This window comes from Sus scrofa, chromosome 13 (genome assembly GCF_054392235.1).
Source record: "Sus scrofa isolate SSC_HxYL_T2T_F1_AM1 chromosome 13, Sscrofa_HxYL_maternal_Yorkshire_Landrace_v2.0, whole genome shotgun sequence".
Taxonomy (NCBI): domain Eukaryota; kingdom Metazoa; phylum Chordata; class Mammalia; order Artiodactyla; family Suidae; genus Sus; species Sus scrofa.
The window spans coordinates 172,953,917-172,973,403 of NC_139395.1; the positions used below are offsets into that span (position 1 = coordinate 172,953,917).

Consider the following 19,487-nt stretch of genomic DNA (forward strand, 5'->3'; position numbering starts at 1 on the left):
TCAGCTTGGATCCCGCATTGCTGTGGCTGTGGTGTAGGGCCTGGCAGCCACAGATCTAACTGGACCCCTAGCCTGGGAACTTCCATATGCCTCAGATGCAGCCATAAAAAGAAGAAAAAAAAAAAAAAAAGAAAGAAAAGAAAGAAAAAGAAAAGAGAAAAAATGTTCTTATCAGGAACCACTGTTGGGTATGCTAATTATCTAAATGCCACTCCCTGTTTTTTTAATCTATTTTAGTTAAATGAGCCAACAATCACAAGTATCTCTTTTAGGAGCACAATCCAGATTATAAAATAGTCAGAGGACAAGATGACAACCTATTATTTGCACCAAGTATCTCCTTGGGTCCATTATGTGGCAACGTGAACAACATGATCTACTCTGTATGATGTTGTAATGACTTCAAGATAATATGAGGGTGGAAATATTGCCACACTTATTTTTATTTTGTCGGGAGTAATGCATCTGTATGTCAATAAACTTTGATTTTCACATGAGACAAATAGGATATTTATTCTTATTTATTCTTATATGATGTTAATTCACATTAATTCCTATGATCTATTTCTTTTTCTAGCTCACCTAGATAACTTGTGAAGCTCATGAAATATGGAGGAAACATGAAGGCAATGATAGATAAATACAGGAGGCATCACCAATAATACAGCCATGTCCAAAAATACAATCATGAAACAGTGATCCTGAGTTAAACGCTTTTGGAAATCTTTTTAATAATCATTAAAATCATAGCGAAAAAAGACAGTAAATATGATAAATGAAAGTTATTAAAATGTACATTAATTTTGAAATAAGATGCTTACTGGGCATAGTTACAAATGCAATTTACCACTTTATCATTGCACAGGGAAGAAAGGAGTGTGAGGCTTTTTCGACATGTTCATAATGATAATTATTTAAAGCCAGCTATCTTACTGTGTTCTCTCCCTCAGAAACAGACCAATCCACCCAAGAACTCTTCACAACTAAGCTTCCACGAACAACCGAATTGGCAAAGACAACTCAAGGTAATGCTATTTCCCCAATTCTGGATAGTAAATTTTCCTTCTTTTTTAAGCAGGAAGGAAATTTTCTTTTAAGAACATAATTTTTCATCACAGTAAATTAATGTATTTTTTTCATTTCATAAGTATAGGACATCAGCCAAATAGGAATATTGATATGAACATCAGTCAAATGTAGGAAAGACGATTTCTTTAGTTAGAGCTTTGCTTTTGGATGTATGGTCAACTGCTTGATACTAAGAGCAAAGAAAGCTCCAATCGCTTTTTACTTGCTTAGCTTTCTTTTGCCTCATTTTCCACATCTGAGAAATAAGAATCTTTTCTAGCTTTCTCCTCCTCCCGTTCTTCCTTTCTTTCCTTTTTTCTCCCTTTGTCCCATCTCCCAAACTTGATGAACACATTGATATTGCAGTCTGAAAAAGGAAACTAGTGCCAAGAAAAATCATTTTTTAATGATGACTTAATATTAAAATATTCAGAAAGGTTTACTCTGGGGTTTCCTTATTTTAGTTTTTTCCTTCTTTTTTGGAAGTCATCTTGCCTACACAAAGCTCTTTCTCACATCTTCGTGTTCTCAGGAGTCTTTCCTTTTTGTATCTTTCTGTCCTACTGGGGTTATAACCAGTTGTGGATTTTCAGTATTTTCTTGTTTCTTTTACTTTGTTTTTTAATTACCCCCTTTTGCCTATTTCTACCCCTAGCATATAGGCAGCCCAAAAACAAAAACAAAAAAAAACAAAAAACAAAAAAAAAAACAGGAGCAAATAATTTTTAAGAAGTTATAAGACAAGTTTATTTTACTCAGTTATCAGTTACAATGGAGGGGTTTGGTGGAAGAAACAAAATAATAAGAGTAAATAATAATAGAAGGAATCAATTGTAAGATATATATTTTATAATAGGTGAAGCAGTACTTATTCTAAATAAACATGACAGAGACTACACTATGGAATAGGACAGTTCTTGTAAGTTTTCTTTTTTTATATAATGATTTTTTATTTTTATCATTATAGCTGGTTTACTGTGTTCTGTCAATTTTCTACTCTCAGTTTTCTTTTGAACTTGTTTGATTTAATTTTTATAATATCTCCAATGTTTATTTTATCATTTACTTTATCACCGCCTTTCTATTTATTAACTTGTATTTATTTAAAAATATGTGCAGAAGAAAGGAGCCCACTAAAATGGCAGCCTGCCCACACCCTCATTACGCTTCAGCCACTAACAGCAGATGTTCAATCTTATTACATCCATATCCCACCCTGATTTTTATGTTCATTTTTAATGTTTTTGCAAACCTCTTTAATATCTGGCTTAATAAAAGATAGCTGGATTCTCATAAACAAACACATTTATGTTTAATAGCAAAGTCAAAAGTATTTACAGTAAGTAGGATAAAAACTCTATTCAGCTCAAGTTGTATTACCAAATGAGAACAAGATTTCAGCTCTTTAAAGCTCTGTGGATTTCAGAATTGAGGATACAAAAATCATAGGCCTGTTCTTTTCTTGGTTTTGCTTTTTCATACTTTAAAGGGACTATCAATATTTGTATCAAATTGCTTCTAGGTTTTATTAGGAGAGTTTCACTGTTGATTGGATGTATATCCAGGATCTGATATCATTCTCTGAATTGTCTTAACATCTTATGTTTTGAGGATCCTTAGCTTGTGCCTTAACTGTGTGTCTCTAGGCTTCACACTTTTCTAAACTTGTGCCAAGGATCTTTAAAGGAGGCTCACAAGGAATGCATTTCCAACCTGATGCAGCCTGGAACCCTGCGTGGGGATAGAGGGTCAACTTTACTAATGGCACTCTGCATATCCGGGGATCATGCTGCGGTCCAACTCTGTTAAATGTGTGCCTGAGCTCCGTGGACAAGGAAGTCCATTCACTGTATGGTCCTGGGGTTTTTGTGCTGTGGTTTTGGTTTTGTTTTTAACAGCAGGCATTAGATGCACATGACAACACACAACAATTTGAGAGGTCTTGTGGGGGTGAAATCATTCCTTTCATCTTGACACTGCACCCATGTGTGTACAGGACCCATGAGGCTTCTTGGTCTCCAAGTCCTCAGCAGTGGCCCCCAGTGCTCCAAAGAAACTTAGTGCCTAAAACCTACAGTGTGAACCTACTAGTACCATCTCCATTACCTTTCTCTCTGCCATTCTTGCTTCTTTGTCTGCTGAGACAGTTCCCTGCAGCTGTAACTCTAACCCTGACATATTCAAGCTTCTCTCCTCCGCCCCTCTCATCTCAACGCATGGTAGAAATCCAATTGGCCAGAAGCCAAAGTATTCTGGGATACCTTGATTATTTTATTTATTTCAATCCCCGATCCTTAGCCTACCCAGGGCAAACTGTACCCTCCTCCCTTTCCCCCTATACTGGGCAGAAACAGGTCCTTTAAGGTATTTTTCCTGTAATCCCTGTTTGTTTATTTTTGTGTTATCTTCAAGTTTTGTTTTTTTTTCTTTCTTAGCCACCCCTTGCATATGGAGTTCCCAGGCCAGGGATCAGATCCTAGCTGTAGTTGCAACCCAAGCTGCAGCTGCAGCAACACCAAATCCTTAACCCACTCTACCAGGCCAGGGATTGAAGCTGCATCCCAGCACTCCTAAGATGCTTCCGATCCCTTTGCACCACAGTGGGAGTTTCATTCCTCAAGTATTTTTAATGCTGTTTTAAAATAATTTTTATAAAACTATTCAGATATGAAGCCATCTTCTAAAATTATTTATATTATGAATCACCAAAACCATGCATGTGGAGGTGATATTTACAATGTTTACATTCTCACAAGGCTCTTTTGTCTTTATTTTTTTAATTTAAATTTGAAACCTTTAAGCAGTCAGTTTTCTCAAGGCCAGGGGTTATGTGTGATGAGCTATGTGAGTAACTCATGACCAAAATTTGTTACTTTTCTTCTCCTTTATAAAAAGCTCTTTCAAGATTTAAGAAAAGACTATAGTATAGTAAAAAGGAAAATTCTAATCCTGTGATTCTGAAATAATGACTTGTAGTGCCGATTATTTCTGTGTTCTGCTCTGTTTCTTTTCTAAAGTTCTAAATTCATATATGTTCTAGAAAGACTAGTTAAGAGCCTTGATTCTTCTATTTCTTTAAGTAGAAGCAATCTAACATTGAAGAAATTAACAAGAAATCTAAAATATTTTAATATTTTAGACAGGGAATCCTACCCCTCTCAAAGAAAATTGAAGAAAAACACTCACAAATCATCATCACACATTTTAGGTTGTGCGAGAACTGATTTTTTTTTTTTTTTGTAACATCCTGCGAAAAACATCACTCTAGTTACTACACTTTGAAAGGCCCACATTAAACCTACAGAGAATTTCAGTATGTGTCTGCTGGTTTTGGCCTGAAGTATGGCAAAATTCTGCTCATCGGTCTTTGCTTTGGACGCTTATAAATGAGCAATGTTATAATCTGTTTTGCAGGTGTATTTTTTAAACATAGTAGGCAAGGCATTTGCTGATTTATGGTTACATAAATACCTACTCAAGATGTGAACAAAATCATTGAAACAGTGTAATCCACTTACACAGTTTGCAAGAAAAATTTTTTCCAGTCTTAGCATGTTTGGTAAAAAGCTTGGTGAAGCATTGCCAAGAAGGTTGGTGGCAGGAGGCAATGTGGTGTGTCAAGGGGGGCAGAGAAGGGAAGGGAAGGATAAACAAATTCCAGGATGGAACACACACCTGAAAACCTGAGGAAGCAAAAGGAAAAGTTTTTCAGCTGAATTGCTCATGAATTTGTTAGCATACAATGGTCACTACTTTTTTTTAAAGTATTGGGCAAGTTTTTATTAGTGCTCCTCACTAGGCCAGGCCTTGGATAAGAGGAGCAGGAAGTAATAGGGCTATCTGAGTTCTTGATCTTTGCTTAGCCTCTCTTGACGGGCAAGAGAGCAGAGGTCATTTTCTTTCATTTCTAAAGCTTTAATGAATGCCACTAAGTGAGTATTTATTCACATCAGGGTTCATGAGCTAAAACAATTTGATAGAGACAACATGTTTCTACTCTTTTTTTCTTACATACCTAAACATATTTTTCTTTTTGCCTTGAAAATTACTTATTGTCTTTCACAAATGTTCCACAGTGACTCCCTAATTGAGAGATGTGAATGGATGGATAGATGGGTTGATGGACAGATGGACATGGATGGGAGGGACAGATGGTTGGCTTATATGTTTAACCACGTTAAGCCACCACATGGTGAAATAAATCCCCTTGAACAACATGGACTAAATGATGACTAATCCTTACATGATTATAAATAACCTTCTTCACTTTGATTGTGTTAATCTTTCATTTCCAGTCATGAATGTTTTCCCTTGCTTTATTTTCCTTGAGCTTCAATGCTGTGATGCATAATTCAAGATTTAAGAATGTTCTTTATACTTCAATGCAAAGTTACAAGCTGTGGGTCTGTAGGGAGCTAAATCTCCATTTAGGGGCCTTGGCATGTTGGTTAGTAAATATGGTGTGGTTCCTCTGCTTCAGCACCGCACAGATTGTTTACTACTCCTGTGAGGCCCAGAACACCCGACAAACCACACGTCAGACCTGGTAAGTTGTTTCTCTTTCTGATGAGCTAAATAATCAGCACATCTAAGAGGATATAAAATGGGAGTTCCCATCGTGGCTCAGCAGTTAAGGAACCCGGCTAGCATCCATGAGGATGCGGGTTCAATCCCTGGCCTTGCTCAGTGGGTTAAGGATCCGGCATTGCTGTGAGCTGTGGTATAAGTCACAGATGCGGCTCGGATCCTGCGTTGCTGTGGCTCTGTCATAGGCCAGCAGCTAGAGCTCAGATTCAACCCCTAACCCCTAGCCTGGGAACCTCCATATGCCGAGGGTACAGCTCTAAAAAGACCAAAAAAAAAAAAAAAAAAAAAAAAAAAGAGTGTATGAAATGTATTGAAACAAGTCAAATGTACCATAAGAGGGCTATATATCCTTATAGTGAAATAAATAACATACAAAATCCTAATCCTTGTGGCTAAATAGAGAGGTACTGATGAATCCATGGAACTAGAAAGAGTTAACAGAGATGTTTAAGGATAATTACATTCAGAGACCAGTACAGAAACTTAACAGTAAAAAAATCTTTGAAATAGTGCTTTCGTGTAAATCACACTCCCCCCATTCAGTTTTCCTTGGTGATTATAGAGATAGCATTACTATTAGCCATGATGTATTACATGTTTTAAATGTTACCTTTTAAGAAAAGACGGTCTCTTTCTAATAGAAAAAACTCTTATTCTGGGAGAATATTTTTACTTGATTCTTTCAGATGATAAAAAATGAATACATTTTACAGGTTGTAAACAGCAAAAATATAGGGCTAATTAAACTGGAAAATACTTTAAATTTTCTAAATTCACTAAAGGTTCTAGGATTCCCCTTCACTGGAGCTTGTTAAGGAAAAGTTAACTTGGGAGGTTGATTCTGTCTGTGTAAATTACTCCTGTGCTAACGTATAAGTTGGACCAGAGAATTTAGTGTTTCCTCCACTTTTTCTCTCTGTGATTCTAAGAAATCTTAAAGTTCTAGTACTTCCCGTCATGGCTCAGCAGTTAATGAACCTGACTAGTATCCATGAGGATGTGGGTTTGATCCCTGGCCTCACTCAGCAGGTTAATCCAGTGTTGCCTTGAGCTGTGGTGTAGGTCACAGGTATGGCTCAAATCTGGCATGGCTGTGGCGTAGGCCAGCAGCTGCAGCTCCGATTGGACCCCTAGCCTGGGAACCTCCATATGCTGCGAGTACAGCCCTAAAAAAGAACCCCCCCCCAAAAAAAGAAAGAAATCTTAAAGTTCTAAATGAAAAAACTGGCTTATAAGGTAACATTCCTATTGAACATCTCTCCAGGCACATAGAAGAAAGAACAAATACATTTTTATCTCCTTCGGTTTATAGAGGAACCCATATTTTTTGAGTAGTCCTCCAACTCCTAAAGGTAATAGGTGCAGAAATCTTGCAAAACAAATACACCTCCATGTGACTTTTGTATCATGATAGCTGTTGAGAGCTTAATGTATGGCTGGTTATATTAAACCTTTCTACAAAATAATGAAACAGAAACAATAATGGCTAACAGAGACTGGGTGCTTATGGGTTCCTGTGAGGTACCACTGAGGGAGCTAAGGCATAAGAAGAGCTAGGAAGTGGATTCAAAGACAAGCAGTCTGGCTATAGAGTTTGATCTCTTAATCCCAGTACACTTAGTGCTTTCCTTAAAGACCTTTCTAAATGGAGGATAAAACAGGTAACCTCAATGTCTTGGTAATATCATGACTCTCAACAGACTATTTTATTGATGGTTGTTCAGCAGTTAGTTGTAATTTTGGTGTTTCTGTAAGACAAGGTAAGCTTAAGTCCTTTTACTCGGCCACCATCTCCCAACCTCTCATGACTCTCAATGGAACAGGAGAGAAATTTCAGTGATTTTATCATTGTTCGGTGTTTAATGATGGACTTGTGCCAGATGTGAGAGCATCTGTACTTAGAGCCCCCTCCAAAAGGACCACCAACTTATGTGTTACGAATTAAGGCCTTGACAAATAAATACAGTTCAAGTTTTGGGTTTTCATTAGGCATAATAATTCCTGATCTTTCTTCAGTCCCGTTTTGAAATGTACCTAGTGCTTATAAATGAAGCAAGATATTTCCCATTTAGAACTATAAATTCCTTTTATTTTTTCAAGCCCAGTGACCACCTCAGAGTACAAACTCCTATCTCTAGTCCCAAATTCAAGTCTATGATTTTTATACCAGAATTGTGGTTCCTGTATTCTGAACAATAATTTTTGGTAAGCCATCATATTTTTATTCCCCAGTTAAGTTAACTCCAATTCTCTGGAAAGTTTTATTTTTCTTTGGCTGCAAATTTTCAGTAAGAAAATGTCTAAACTATTTCTCGCTTTTTTGTAGTTCTCAATAAGACAACTACAAGACCTAGTAGACCGAAACCCAGTGGGATGCCCAGAGGGAATGGAATAGGAACAGGTAATGATCACAAATTTATTTCCTTTTGATCCTATTAAATTGTAAATGGTTTCATTCATTTTTTCATAATTTGGTTGATTCACATTTTAATTTCTATTTTGCCAGTTTTGGAAGTTCATAGAACTGAAACTTGTAATTCATTCCAAAATGACAATTTCAAATGTCTCTGAAAACATTAAAAAAGAGTTTTTCATTTTTCTCAACCCACTCCACTAAACTGGCTACAATATACAGTGTTGATTCTTAAAAAATCCTGATTAAGTATGAGTTACTGGATTCAAATATCAAAATAGCTGTTTTCCTAATTTCAAAACACTTTCCACATACAGGCTTGGCCTTTGAGACTGTTATCACTTGGTTCTCAAGTTTATAATTTCATAAGTACCATTATAATTTTTTCAGAAGACCCACATCTCTTAGCCATTTGGAATATGGCATTTGAGTGATAAGAGCAATTAGCAGTTGATCTCCTTACTTATAAGCATGTTAATGTTTCCAAATCACTCAGCTTTATTAAATGGCATTACCTTAGTCCAGTCTGATCTATGTAATATCATACAAATAACTAGGAAAATGATCTGATAAAAGTTCAAACATCCAACTCATTAAGTGGATAAATGCCAATTATTAAGTGCCTTAATATATGATTACAATGGTCCCTTGAAATATTTTTTAAGTGGTACAAATCTTGTGCCTGCTTATGAGAAATGCATGAAAATTACAGTTTATTGAATGCATATCTATTTAATCAACCCATAATTGTTTCCTAATGAGAAAGTGATGTGACTATTACCTGATGATATGCACTCAGTCTAAAAACCATATTGATTTTTTTTTCAGTATGTGTTTTTGTGCTATGTTATTACAGTGTCTTAAGTTCTAGAAATTCACTTCCCTCAAAATCAGTTAATGAGGCAGACACTATAAATTCCTAAAATTTTTTCCTCATGAAAAATAAGAAAGCATTTCAATATCTATTTCTGCTCAGTTGCTCCTTTAATTCTTTCCAAGTGAGATTAGACACTGCATAGTGTTTCAGATCTAACTTAAACGATTTGGCTCTAAACAGAGCCACCTTCTTAATATTCAAAATAACTCCCCAGAGTTTGCCTAAGTGAAAATAGAAGAAAGCATTTATGCAACAAAGCAAATAAAAGAAACAAGTAGCTGTGATCAAACTTGAAAGCCATTAACCTTCAGTATAATAAAGCATTGATTCTCACTAGGTTAAATGCTAATTATCTTTCGGAAGGAAAACAGAGCATTATTATATTTTAGTTTATCAGCAATATATATGTTTTTCCAGGGACACTTATAATGCAAATTGACATCTATTATTCTCTTGTGTGGATCAATTCAACTTTGTAATCACTTATCTAAATTAGCTTTGAAAGGATGATCTCTTACCAAGATTTCTCCTGTGTAATTAGTTGATTGCTGGTAAAAACAGGTTGGTGAGCACAGGAAAACAAAGCTGAGCTCACTGCTTCCCCTCTCCTTGCTCCACTACCATCCCCAATAAAAATTCATTCTATGTCTGACTATTGGGAACCCCCTTTCAGGGAAGGACTTTCTGCCCACCTGCAGGGAGTGAAGTCAGCAGGCTCCTACTGTTGGCCTCAGTTGAGAGAGCCTAGCTTAGATATGGGTGGTACATCTCCCTGTCTACCACAACAAAACATAACAACATCTGGAAGGCAAGTCTGGCTCAACATTCAAACAAAATTGGTGTAATTTACCATATTAACAGAGCAAAAGAAAAAATTATATCACAATCTCAATACATGAAAAAATCAACCATTGGACTAAATCCAAAATCCATTCATGATGAAAACTCTCAGAAATCTAAGAGTAGAAGGAATTTTCCTCACTATGATAAAGGCCATCTCTGAAAAACCTACAGCTACAGCTAACATCATACTCAGTGGTGAAAGCCTGAATGTTTTTCTCCTAACACCAAGAACGTGAGAAAGGATTCCTGCTTTTACCTCTTCCACTGAAAATAGAAGTGGAGTGTTAAGCCAGTGCAGTAAGTCAAGGAAAGAAGTAAATGGTATAAAAATTGCAAATCCCAGATGACATTAAGTAGCATATTATGAAAGGAAAATTTAACAACTCTCAAACTATTTGCCTGGGGAATAATGTTTTGAGAAATTGGTGAGAAAATGAATGTTTTTAAATCTATTCTCTTCAGGTTATAGACTTACATGGGTCCACCTTACTTTGACTCTGCATAGTTTTTATCTGACTTGTTTGCAGAAATGCAGGTATTTACATCAAGTTTATTTTATCCTCTGATCCAGTCCTGCTATCTCATTCATAAGCACTTCTAGCCTCTACTGAATTTTAATGAGACACCATTTCTCTGTTAACTGATTTCTTATCCAACTTTGACATTTTATCAAGACTATGTATCTTTATTATCCATCTCACATATATTTTCCTACAGGTTTTCTTGCTGAAATTTTCAGCACAGATATTTTACATTTAAAGATAATCAGTTGATAAAAGGATATGTTTGGGAGTTATAGGACATTCCTCATGGTCTTAGGTTGCTTAAGTTTTGCCTTTGGAAGACCGAAAAGGGAAGATTCTAAGGCCTCAAAAATATTGATTATTTGGGCCTCTATAAAAATTTTGCAGTGATTTCATAAACCCCAGGAATCTTTAAGCCATCTCGAGCCAAGTTCCTTATTGCATAACATCATTACAATTATTTCCCCTGCTTTATGTGCATTTCACATCTATATGCATAAATATTTCTCCACCAAGTTAGAAAGTAGCCTGAAGAGAATGAAGTTTTAGGTAGGTCATTTTTCCAGCAGTCTGTTTTTTCAGTGCTTCCAGAAATGTATCTCAACTTAACTGATATGTTCTACATGTTATATACAACTTGAGATCTGACTCCAGAGATGCAACCACCCTGCCCCCGACCAGCGGACTGCACAAACAACAATCCCACAGGCCAACTCTAGCTCACTGCCTTTTTTTGTAAATAAAGTTTTATAGAAACATAGCTGGCTTTCACAATTGAGTGGCAAAGTTGAATAGTTGTGACAGAGAGAGTGTGGCCCACAGAGCTAAAAATATTTACTGTCTGACCCTTGACGGAAAAAAATTGCCCACCCTGTGCTAGATAATCTCTCCAGCTTTCTCCCTGTAGAAGGAAGCTGCTAAGTCGTGCAGCTCTTCTTTCATTCAACCAACATTTATTGAAGGCCCAATGTGTGCCAGGCAAAGTGTAGTTTGGGAACCACCTTGGCACATGTGGTTTGGCAGATAACGTTAAATACCTGAACCCAGACTCCTTTCTCTACTCCTTTCTCTCCTAATGAGGACTCCATACTTCACTGGCCCCACACGGATTGTGCTTGACAACCAGAACCCAAATTCCTCCAAGGTGAGGAATGTGTTTGTCTGAGCCATGGCTCAATCATCCAGTCTGCTGGCTCATCATCCTGACTTGTTAGCCAGGTGCTAAGGTTTGGCAACAAGAGTGAGGGAACTGATCATCCATAAACAACACTCACTCCTTTCTGGTCACAGGGAATAGTCTCTGATACATTTGGAAATTGATTCCGGGTTTACTGTGTTTGTTTGCAAAGTTTCTGTTACCATGGTTAAAAATACCCTGATTGTTACCTCATTTTTTGACAATAAATTGCTAAGGGGTGAACTATATAAATCCAGAGATTTTTGGAGAATTCCCTTATGACATTTGGAGGCTCACACTGAAGTTCAAATCATGATCCTTCCAGAGCCACCTCTGCCCTTTAGAAAATAGTGGATTAATCCTGCATGAGGGAAAAAGAATTCAGGTCTCAGCCAGGGCCAGACTGGCTGATTAGATGCCAATTCCCGAGATTTCTTTCTCTGCAGTCTCTCTTACTGGTTTCCTCTTTGACCCTCCCATTGCCTCTTTGCTACCTTTGACCTTTATTTGCTCTCCTCAATTCAGGGCAACAGAACTTCACTGGTGTCCAGGTCCTTTGCCTGCACTGCTGCCTGGCTGACATGCAAACCACAGCTAGGTAGAGCCAAGGCCAGAGCTGGAGTTCAGTCTCCTGCCCCCAGTTCAGTGCTCTTTCCCTGAACCACAAGGCTGCCTTCTGCAGGGCTCTCCACAATCTTCTCATCCACTACTGGTTTTTCTCTGTTTCTAAAATCTAGAAAAAAGTCCAGTTTAGTAGCTAACCTTCTACTGATTTGGGTTTTTATATTTAAGGATCATAATATGCTTCCATCTCTACCTATACAGAAAGTGATAGAAAATGACTGGTTTCTGCTGATTTCTCCCTTAATCAGAAAAGAGATGGAGTTCCTGTTGTGGCTCAGCAGGTTAAGTACCCAACGTAGTCTCTGAGAGGATACGGGTATGATCCGTGGCCCTGCTCAGTGGGTTAAGGATTCGGTGTTGCCTTAAGCTGTGGTGTGGCTCAAAGATGTGGCTCAGATCTGGCTTTGCTGTGACTGTGGTATAGGCTGGCAGCTGCAGCTACGATTTGACCCCTAGCCGGGAAACTTCCATATGCTGTGAGTGCAGCCCTAAAAAAGAAAATGAAAAGAAAAAAGTTGGAGAAATAAAGAATATACTTTTTAAAAAAGAAAGAAAAGAGGCCAGGGATGTTTCCATCTTTGGTCTTATTCAGAAAATAATCCTGCAGAATTTCAGATTTTCTCCTAGATCTCCCTGTCACCAACCTGTGACTTGCCAATCTGCATGTTCCTGGTTGGGAAACCATGTCATCCTTGGATTTCTGTGTCCCACAAATCCCCATATGCTTGCCAGCCAAGGCCCTTTAGCCATCACCCCGTGGTGGCACTTCAAACCACTCGAAAGACCATATAGAACTCGAGGGCTGAAGTCACTTAGAGTTATTGTGAGGAGTAAGAGAAACATTAGAAAACAAAGCTCAACCAAGTAAACTTGAAGTCTGAATGGGCTTTATTCAACAGTTTATGAATTGGACAGCATCCCATCTAGCAACTGGAAGGGCACTAAGTGGGATTGTGCAAAATGAAAGGTTTTTACAGGAAGAAGGATGGGTGGAGCAAGGGAGCTATTAGCAAAGGGAGAGAAAATGTTATCTTTAGGCCAGGACATCTTCTTTGAGGGCAGATGGGAACTGCATGGGTTTTATCATGTAGATTGCCTCTTCTTACTTTAGGGAATGGAGGGGGCCCTTGTGACAGATCACCTCATGGGTGCTGACCAGAAAATTCCAGACTGGTTGGTTGAGATTACCTTTTTTTTTTCAGGGCTGCGCCTGTGGCATATGGAGGTTCCCAGGCTAGGGGTCTAATCGGAGCTGTAGCTGCTGGCCTACACCACAGCCACAGCAATGCCAGTCTGCAACTTCCACCACAGCTCATGGCAACGCTGGATCCTTAACCCACTGAACAAGGCCAGGGATCAAACCCACAACCTAGTTGGATCCGTTTCCACTGTGCCACGATGGGAACTCTGAGATTACATTTCTAGGGAAGGTCAACACTGCCATAAGTCAGGCAGTAACTCTAGGTTTGGTATCGTGGGCTTTGGCACAAGTGACACCATTCAGGGCCTATACTTTTCTCTTTAATAAAAGGCTATCCCAATTAGTGCTTAAGAGATGGGCTTGGGAATTGAGCACCTGTGGGTGTGAATGCCTACACTTGAGCTGTGAGCCCCTGGGTGAGTGCTTAATCTCCCCTCACCTTAGATTTTCTCATCCGTGCTGTTAGGGTGAGATCTCTCACCCAGAAGGGTTGTAAGGATCAAATCAGGTAATGAATGTGTAAGGGGCTTGCACAGCATTGGATCGAAATACTTTGGTTTTTTTAAGGATGGAAAATTTGGAGAAAGGCTATGAAGAATCTACTAGCCTTCTAGAGGGTATAATAGAGTTGTACCCTTGAAAAAATAGTGGTAAATCAAATCTCATCAAGCCAGGTTATCCCAGTGACACAATGAAAGTACTTTCCATTCCCTGGAACCATGCACAGAGCACCCAGCCAAGTGAGTCATTTTTCACACCATTACCACTAAGAGGAGGGCACAGGAAGAAGACTGAAGAGCTGTTTGTTCTCACAATGTTTGTGGGATGAGCCACAAAATAGTCATTGACCCCAGAAACATTTTCTTTTCCTACCACAAATAAACAGCATTTGATTCATGGCTCCATATAAACCATTCACCATGATTTTATGTATTATGTCTTATTCAAGCAGTAGAGAGTGCAGGATTACAATATTCAGTTCCATAAATTGTTAGTCATAATTATTATTATAATTATAATGTTAGTAATATATTAATACTATAATGGGTTAACATTAATTAGTTATAATTAACAATTTAATAAATTAATGTGAAAATATCATCTACTTTTTGGCAAGCAGAGCTTCTGTTGTGTATTTAATATATCTGGCCACACATTAAATGAGACTAAGTGTGTAATGTCCCTACAGATGCCTAGAACAGAGCGACCACTCAGAACAGGGTTGTGGTTGTGTTTGTCCTTGTTAATGCACTAACTAGTATATTAATTCAATGTTCATTCTTATTTTTTAATATATGAATTACAGTCAGGTCCTCAGAGTAAGGATTTTTTTTTTTTTTTTTTTTTAGGATGAGCCATTACACCTCACATAATATTTACTTTAGAGATTCTAAACACATCTGTTCTTACTCTTTCCTAATGAAGACTGCCAATCATATCAGGGGAGGTTATTTTATAATGTAAAAGAATAATATTTTTTAAAAACAGCATGAAACCTGAACTGGTTCCCTCTACCCATAGGATTGCTACCCCAAATCCTAGCATGGGTACCAGGTAATAACCACCAGATGGTGTTTGAGAGACTTCAGAGAGGAAATATCAGGCAAAGTAGTGTTTAGATCAATTTCTTCTAAACAGCAATTTGGAGTTCTAAGCCTGCCCACGCCTAGCTTACAAATCTCGAAGGTACAGATCTAGTCTATGGCCTAACCAGACTGCTAGCCAAAGCCCCCCCAAATATATTTTTAAAGTCAGGTCGTTAAGTACAAACGCAAACACATTGGAATTTTAAGGGTTTTTACTGGGGTAGAGTAGTTAGAGAAAAAATTTTTAAAAACCACAAAATGTTCCCATGAATACTGGCAAAAAAAATGGCCAGTCCTGTAGATGAAATCCTCCTGGTGAGACAGTGCCACCAGGAAGGCTATGCAGGGTAGGCATCATGGATAATGAGGGCAAAACCATGATTTACAAACACTGTCCCTTCAGAGAAAATATTACAACTAATGAATGCAGCAGGGCTTTAAATTTTTTCTCCTACATGCATCCAATCAAAATGTTTTGGCACAAAAATACCTATTCCCTTGCTCTGCAAAAAATGCACATTATCACTGACAACTCTACCAGGTTTCCATGAAGAATCTTTTACACATTTTTGACCTTTATTTATTCTGTCATTATCTCTGCTCACAGGGATCAAGCAAACACCACTGCCATCTGGTCCTGGTAGAAATGTATCCCTGGACTCTACTCACTCCACAAAAAAACCAGGTAAGAAATAATATGGTAACTCCCTCACTCAGCTCTGCTCTAAAAATAGTAACTGCAAGTTACATTTGTTGCAGCCAAAAAATCAGCATTCTGGAGTTCCCCTCGTGGCGCAGTGGTTAACGAATCCGACTAGGAACCATGAGGTTGAGGGTTAGGTCCCTGCCCTTGCACAGTGGGTTAACGATCCGGCGTTGCCGTGAGCTGTGGTGTAGGTTGCAGACGCGGCTCGGATCCCGCGTTGCTGTGGTTCTGGTGTAAGCCGGTGGCTACAGCTCCAATTCAACCCCTAGCCTGGGAACCTCCATATGCTGCGGGAGCGGCCCAAGAAATAGCAACAACAACAACAACAACAACAAAAGACAAAAAGACAAAAAAAAAAAAAAAAAAATCAGCATTCTCACAATCCTCAAATCTTCAGAATCACCTAACTGTGTGTGGGTCTTAATAGGAAAACATACAAACATTTTACCTTTGGGGAAGTGAAAAGTGCTTTGGCACTCAAGTTGAATATGAATAAGAACCTCTAGTGGGGCACCAATTTCGTAATTACTTTACATAATGTTCAGAAATGCTGAAGAGTCACTAAGGATTTTAGTTTTCATCGTGTACAAGGTTTCTTCTTATGTAATTTATTATTATACCCTTTTTCCTGCAATGATATATGTTCCTAATTCAGGACTGTGCTCTGTATAATAGGCCAAAATTATGAAGCTGTAATATCTTTGCATTGAGTAAGAGTTCTGTGCTTTTTAAATGGATGCTGTGAAACATACTCTGATGTATTAATATCTGGGCTACTGATTTATACACTGTCATCACCATTCACTCCCCCATGTGCTCACACAAACACACACACACACTCTCTCACATACTCTTGCACGTGAACGCACACACACAGTGCAGACACACAAACACATGCACATGCACATAAGTCTTAATATCCCAGGAAATACTTAAAACCACAGGGCATTTTCCTGGATTGTCCATTTTACTTGGAGTTTTTTTTTGTTTGTTTGTTTTTTGTTTTTGTCTTTTTAGGGCCGCACCTGAGGCATATGGAATTTCCCAGGCTAGGGCTCAAGTCTGAGCTGCAGCTGCTGACCTACACCACAGTCACAGCAACGCAGGATCTGAACTGCATCTGCGACCTACACCACAGCTCAGGGCAATGCTGGATCTTTAAACCACTGAGCAAGGCCAGGGATAGAACCCACATCCTCATGAATACTAGTCAGGTTCATTACCACTGAGCCACAATGGGGAATCCAAAGATTTTTAAACCAACATATATTTTGCAAAGAAGGAGATGAATTTTGAAGCTGTAGTACAAGACCTAAAATTTGGGCTAGGATGGGCTATTCCAGGTACCTCTAGCCTTGTCAGCCTTTGCGCACATTATAAAAAGATACCTCTTCCCTCTGGCCTTTAGGCAAACCATTTAGGAAAATGTGCCTTTCTTCTAGGTTGACAGGCTTACACCATGGTTGGGTGAGTGAGCAATTGGGTGTTAAACTTTGTCCCCCACTTACAACTCTGTGGCCAGGTGCCCTCGTGTGACATACAACCCTTCTTAGTGACCTTGCTCTCCATAGGCACAGGCTTATTGCTTCTGCCATCAGGACTACTTTATTGTCATCATTTGAGAAGTTCTGAAAGTGTTTGTTTAATTATACCTATGTAATAGAGTTGGAGGTTGGCTGGAACACCTACTAAAGGAGAAATAATATGCTTTATCAGCCCAAAGTTAAAACGGTGTAAGAATTGCATCTGAAAATCAAAGGCAATTGGAGCTAAGGAAGCTCAGAAATGCTGCTGTTGCGTCTCTATGGGAAATTAAAGATGTTAAATTCTAGGAGTTCCCATCATGGCTTAGTGGTTAATCAATCAGACTAGGAACCATGAGGTTGCGGGTTCGATCCCTGGCCTCGCTCACTGAGTTAAGGATCCAGCATTGCCATAAGCTGTGGTGTAGGTCGCAGACAGGGCTCAGATCCCACGTTGCTGTGGCTCTGATTTAGGCCAGCAGCTATAGCTCCGATTAGATCCCTAGCCTGGGAACCTCCATATGCTGCGGGAGCAGCCCTAGAAAAGGAAAAAAAAAAAAAAAAAGATGTTAAATTCTATACGTCTATACACCTGCTCAAAAGGCAGATGCACTGATATATTTTCATCTATAATTAGAGAATATTTTTCCATACACTAACATGCTTCATTATCCCTGGGTACATTATAAACACTTGCTTAGAAGAATACCAGAAAATATTACAGGCACTTTTCTATAGAATCTCTTCTCTGTCATCCAGCTGCTACTTGTCAAACATTACATTTTTTTAAAAAACCCGTGATTTTTATAGAGTGAATCCTTATGACCATGTTATCTGTAATATAATCTCTTAGCCATGATCCCAGGCACTCGTCGCCCACCATTGCCGCCTCGACCCACGCCCCCACGAAGAAAGCCTCTGCCACCAAATAATGTCACTGGAAAGCCAGGAAGTGCAGGTATGTCCTTCACTTACCTTCCTTCTCCCTGCCTGATTTCAGTTTTACTGCCCAACAACAAGCCCTTCTTAGCTCAAGCAATGGACAAGCCTTTGGTGTGTGTATGGCATGTGTCTATGTTGGCCCCAAAGAGCCAACAGCTTTGAGGACTCACATCTTGATTCTGGTTGGGTGGGTTGAAAGCATCCATTCATGTGCACACAGGTCAGTTTGCTTCTTAGATGCTATGCCTGGAGCTGAGACAGAAGCTGACTTAGGTTCTTCAACAAGTGGATTATTTTGGATGAGATGTTTTTTGCTGCCAACCCACCAGGGGTAATGGACAATACCATCTGCTTATCATTCTGTCTTTTTCTTTTTTTTTTTTTTTTTTGTCTTTTGTCTTTTTATGGCCGCACCCACGGCATTGGAGTTTCCCAAGTTAGGGATCAAATTGGAGCTGCTAGCCCATACCATAGCACAGCAACATGGGATTTGAGTCATGTCTGAGACCTACACCACAGCTCACAGCAATGCAAGATCCTTAACCATCTTAGTGAGGCCAGGGATCGAACTTGTGTCCTCACGGATGCTAGTCAGGTTCGCTGACTGCTGAGCCACGACGGGAACTCCTATCATGCTGTCTCTTGAAATAAAACCCTATACATCTCCTTGTTGGCGTCCCTGTCCACCAGCCTTCCTGCTGACCCCACTATATGGTGCAAAGGAAAGACTGGGGACTGGAACACTCAGGGTGATTGAGCAGGTCCAGCCTGTGCAACCAGTCAGGAATCTGTTGTAGCAGTCAAGCTGCCCCTCACCTCTGCATTGTGGTGTGTGTGGTCTTCTTCCCATAGAATGACCACTCCCAGCCACCCAGGATACTCGTACTTCATTCTTTTCCTGAGGAAACTTCTCCAGATCCCCCAAAGTAGTCTTAGTATTGCTTCTCTGTTCTACTTGTCCCTGATACATATCTCTGTTAGAGCAAAGGGCATGCAGTTTTATACCTGTTTGTGTTCTTGTCTTCCCCTACTAGATCATGAGCTCTGTGATGACAGATGACATTTTCTCTGAATTTCCAGAGCCAAATCCAGTGCTTGGCACATAGAGAATGTTTAATAAGTAATCACTGAGTGAATATATGAATGGAATTAAGAATCAGTGAAAATTGGAATTCCTGACATAGCTCAGCAGGTTAAGAACCCGACTAATATCCATGAAGATGTGGTTTTGATCCCTAGCCTTACTCAGTGGGTTGAGGATCCGGCATTGCTGTGGTTGTAGTATAGGCCAGCAGCTGCAGCTCCAATCTCGACCCCTAGCCCAGGAACTTCCAAATGCCACAGGTGCAGCCCTAAGACCAAAATAACTACATTTTTAATTAAATTAAATAGGCAGAGTGATATGTGGTCCAAATC

General features: G+C 39.0%; 1 protein-coding gene across 50 annotated transcripts in view; it reads left to right on the forward strand.

Annotated features, from left to right (window-relative positions):
* ABI3BP (ABI family member 3 binding protein) overlaps positions 1-19,487 on the forward strand; it is a 277,985-nt gene that overhangs the window by 215,548 nt on the left and 42,950 nt on the right. For all 50 annotated transcript variants that reach the window (XM_084991540.1, XM_084991569.1, XM_084991544.1 and 47 more), the window contains 5 exons: positions 951-1,025; positions 5,549-5,614; positions 7,982-8,056; positions 15,508-15,585; positions 17,983-18,087. In XM_084991540.1, coding sequence (XP_084847666.1) covers positions 951-1,025; positions 5,549-5,614; positions 7,982-8,056; positions 15,508-15,585; positions 17,983-18,087 — 399 coding nt within the window. The remainder of the gene's footprint in view (positions 1-950; positions 1,026-5,548; positions 5,615-7,981; positions 8,057-15,507; positions 15,586-17,982; positions 18,088-19,487) is intronic.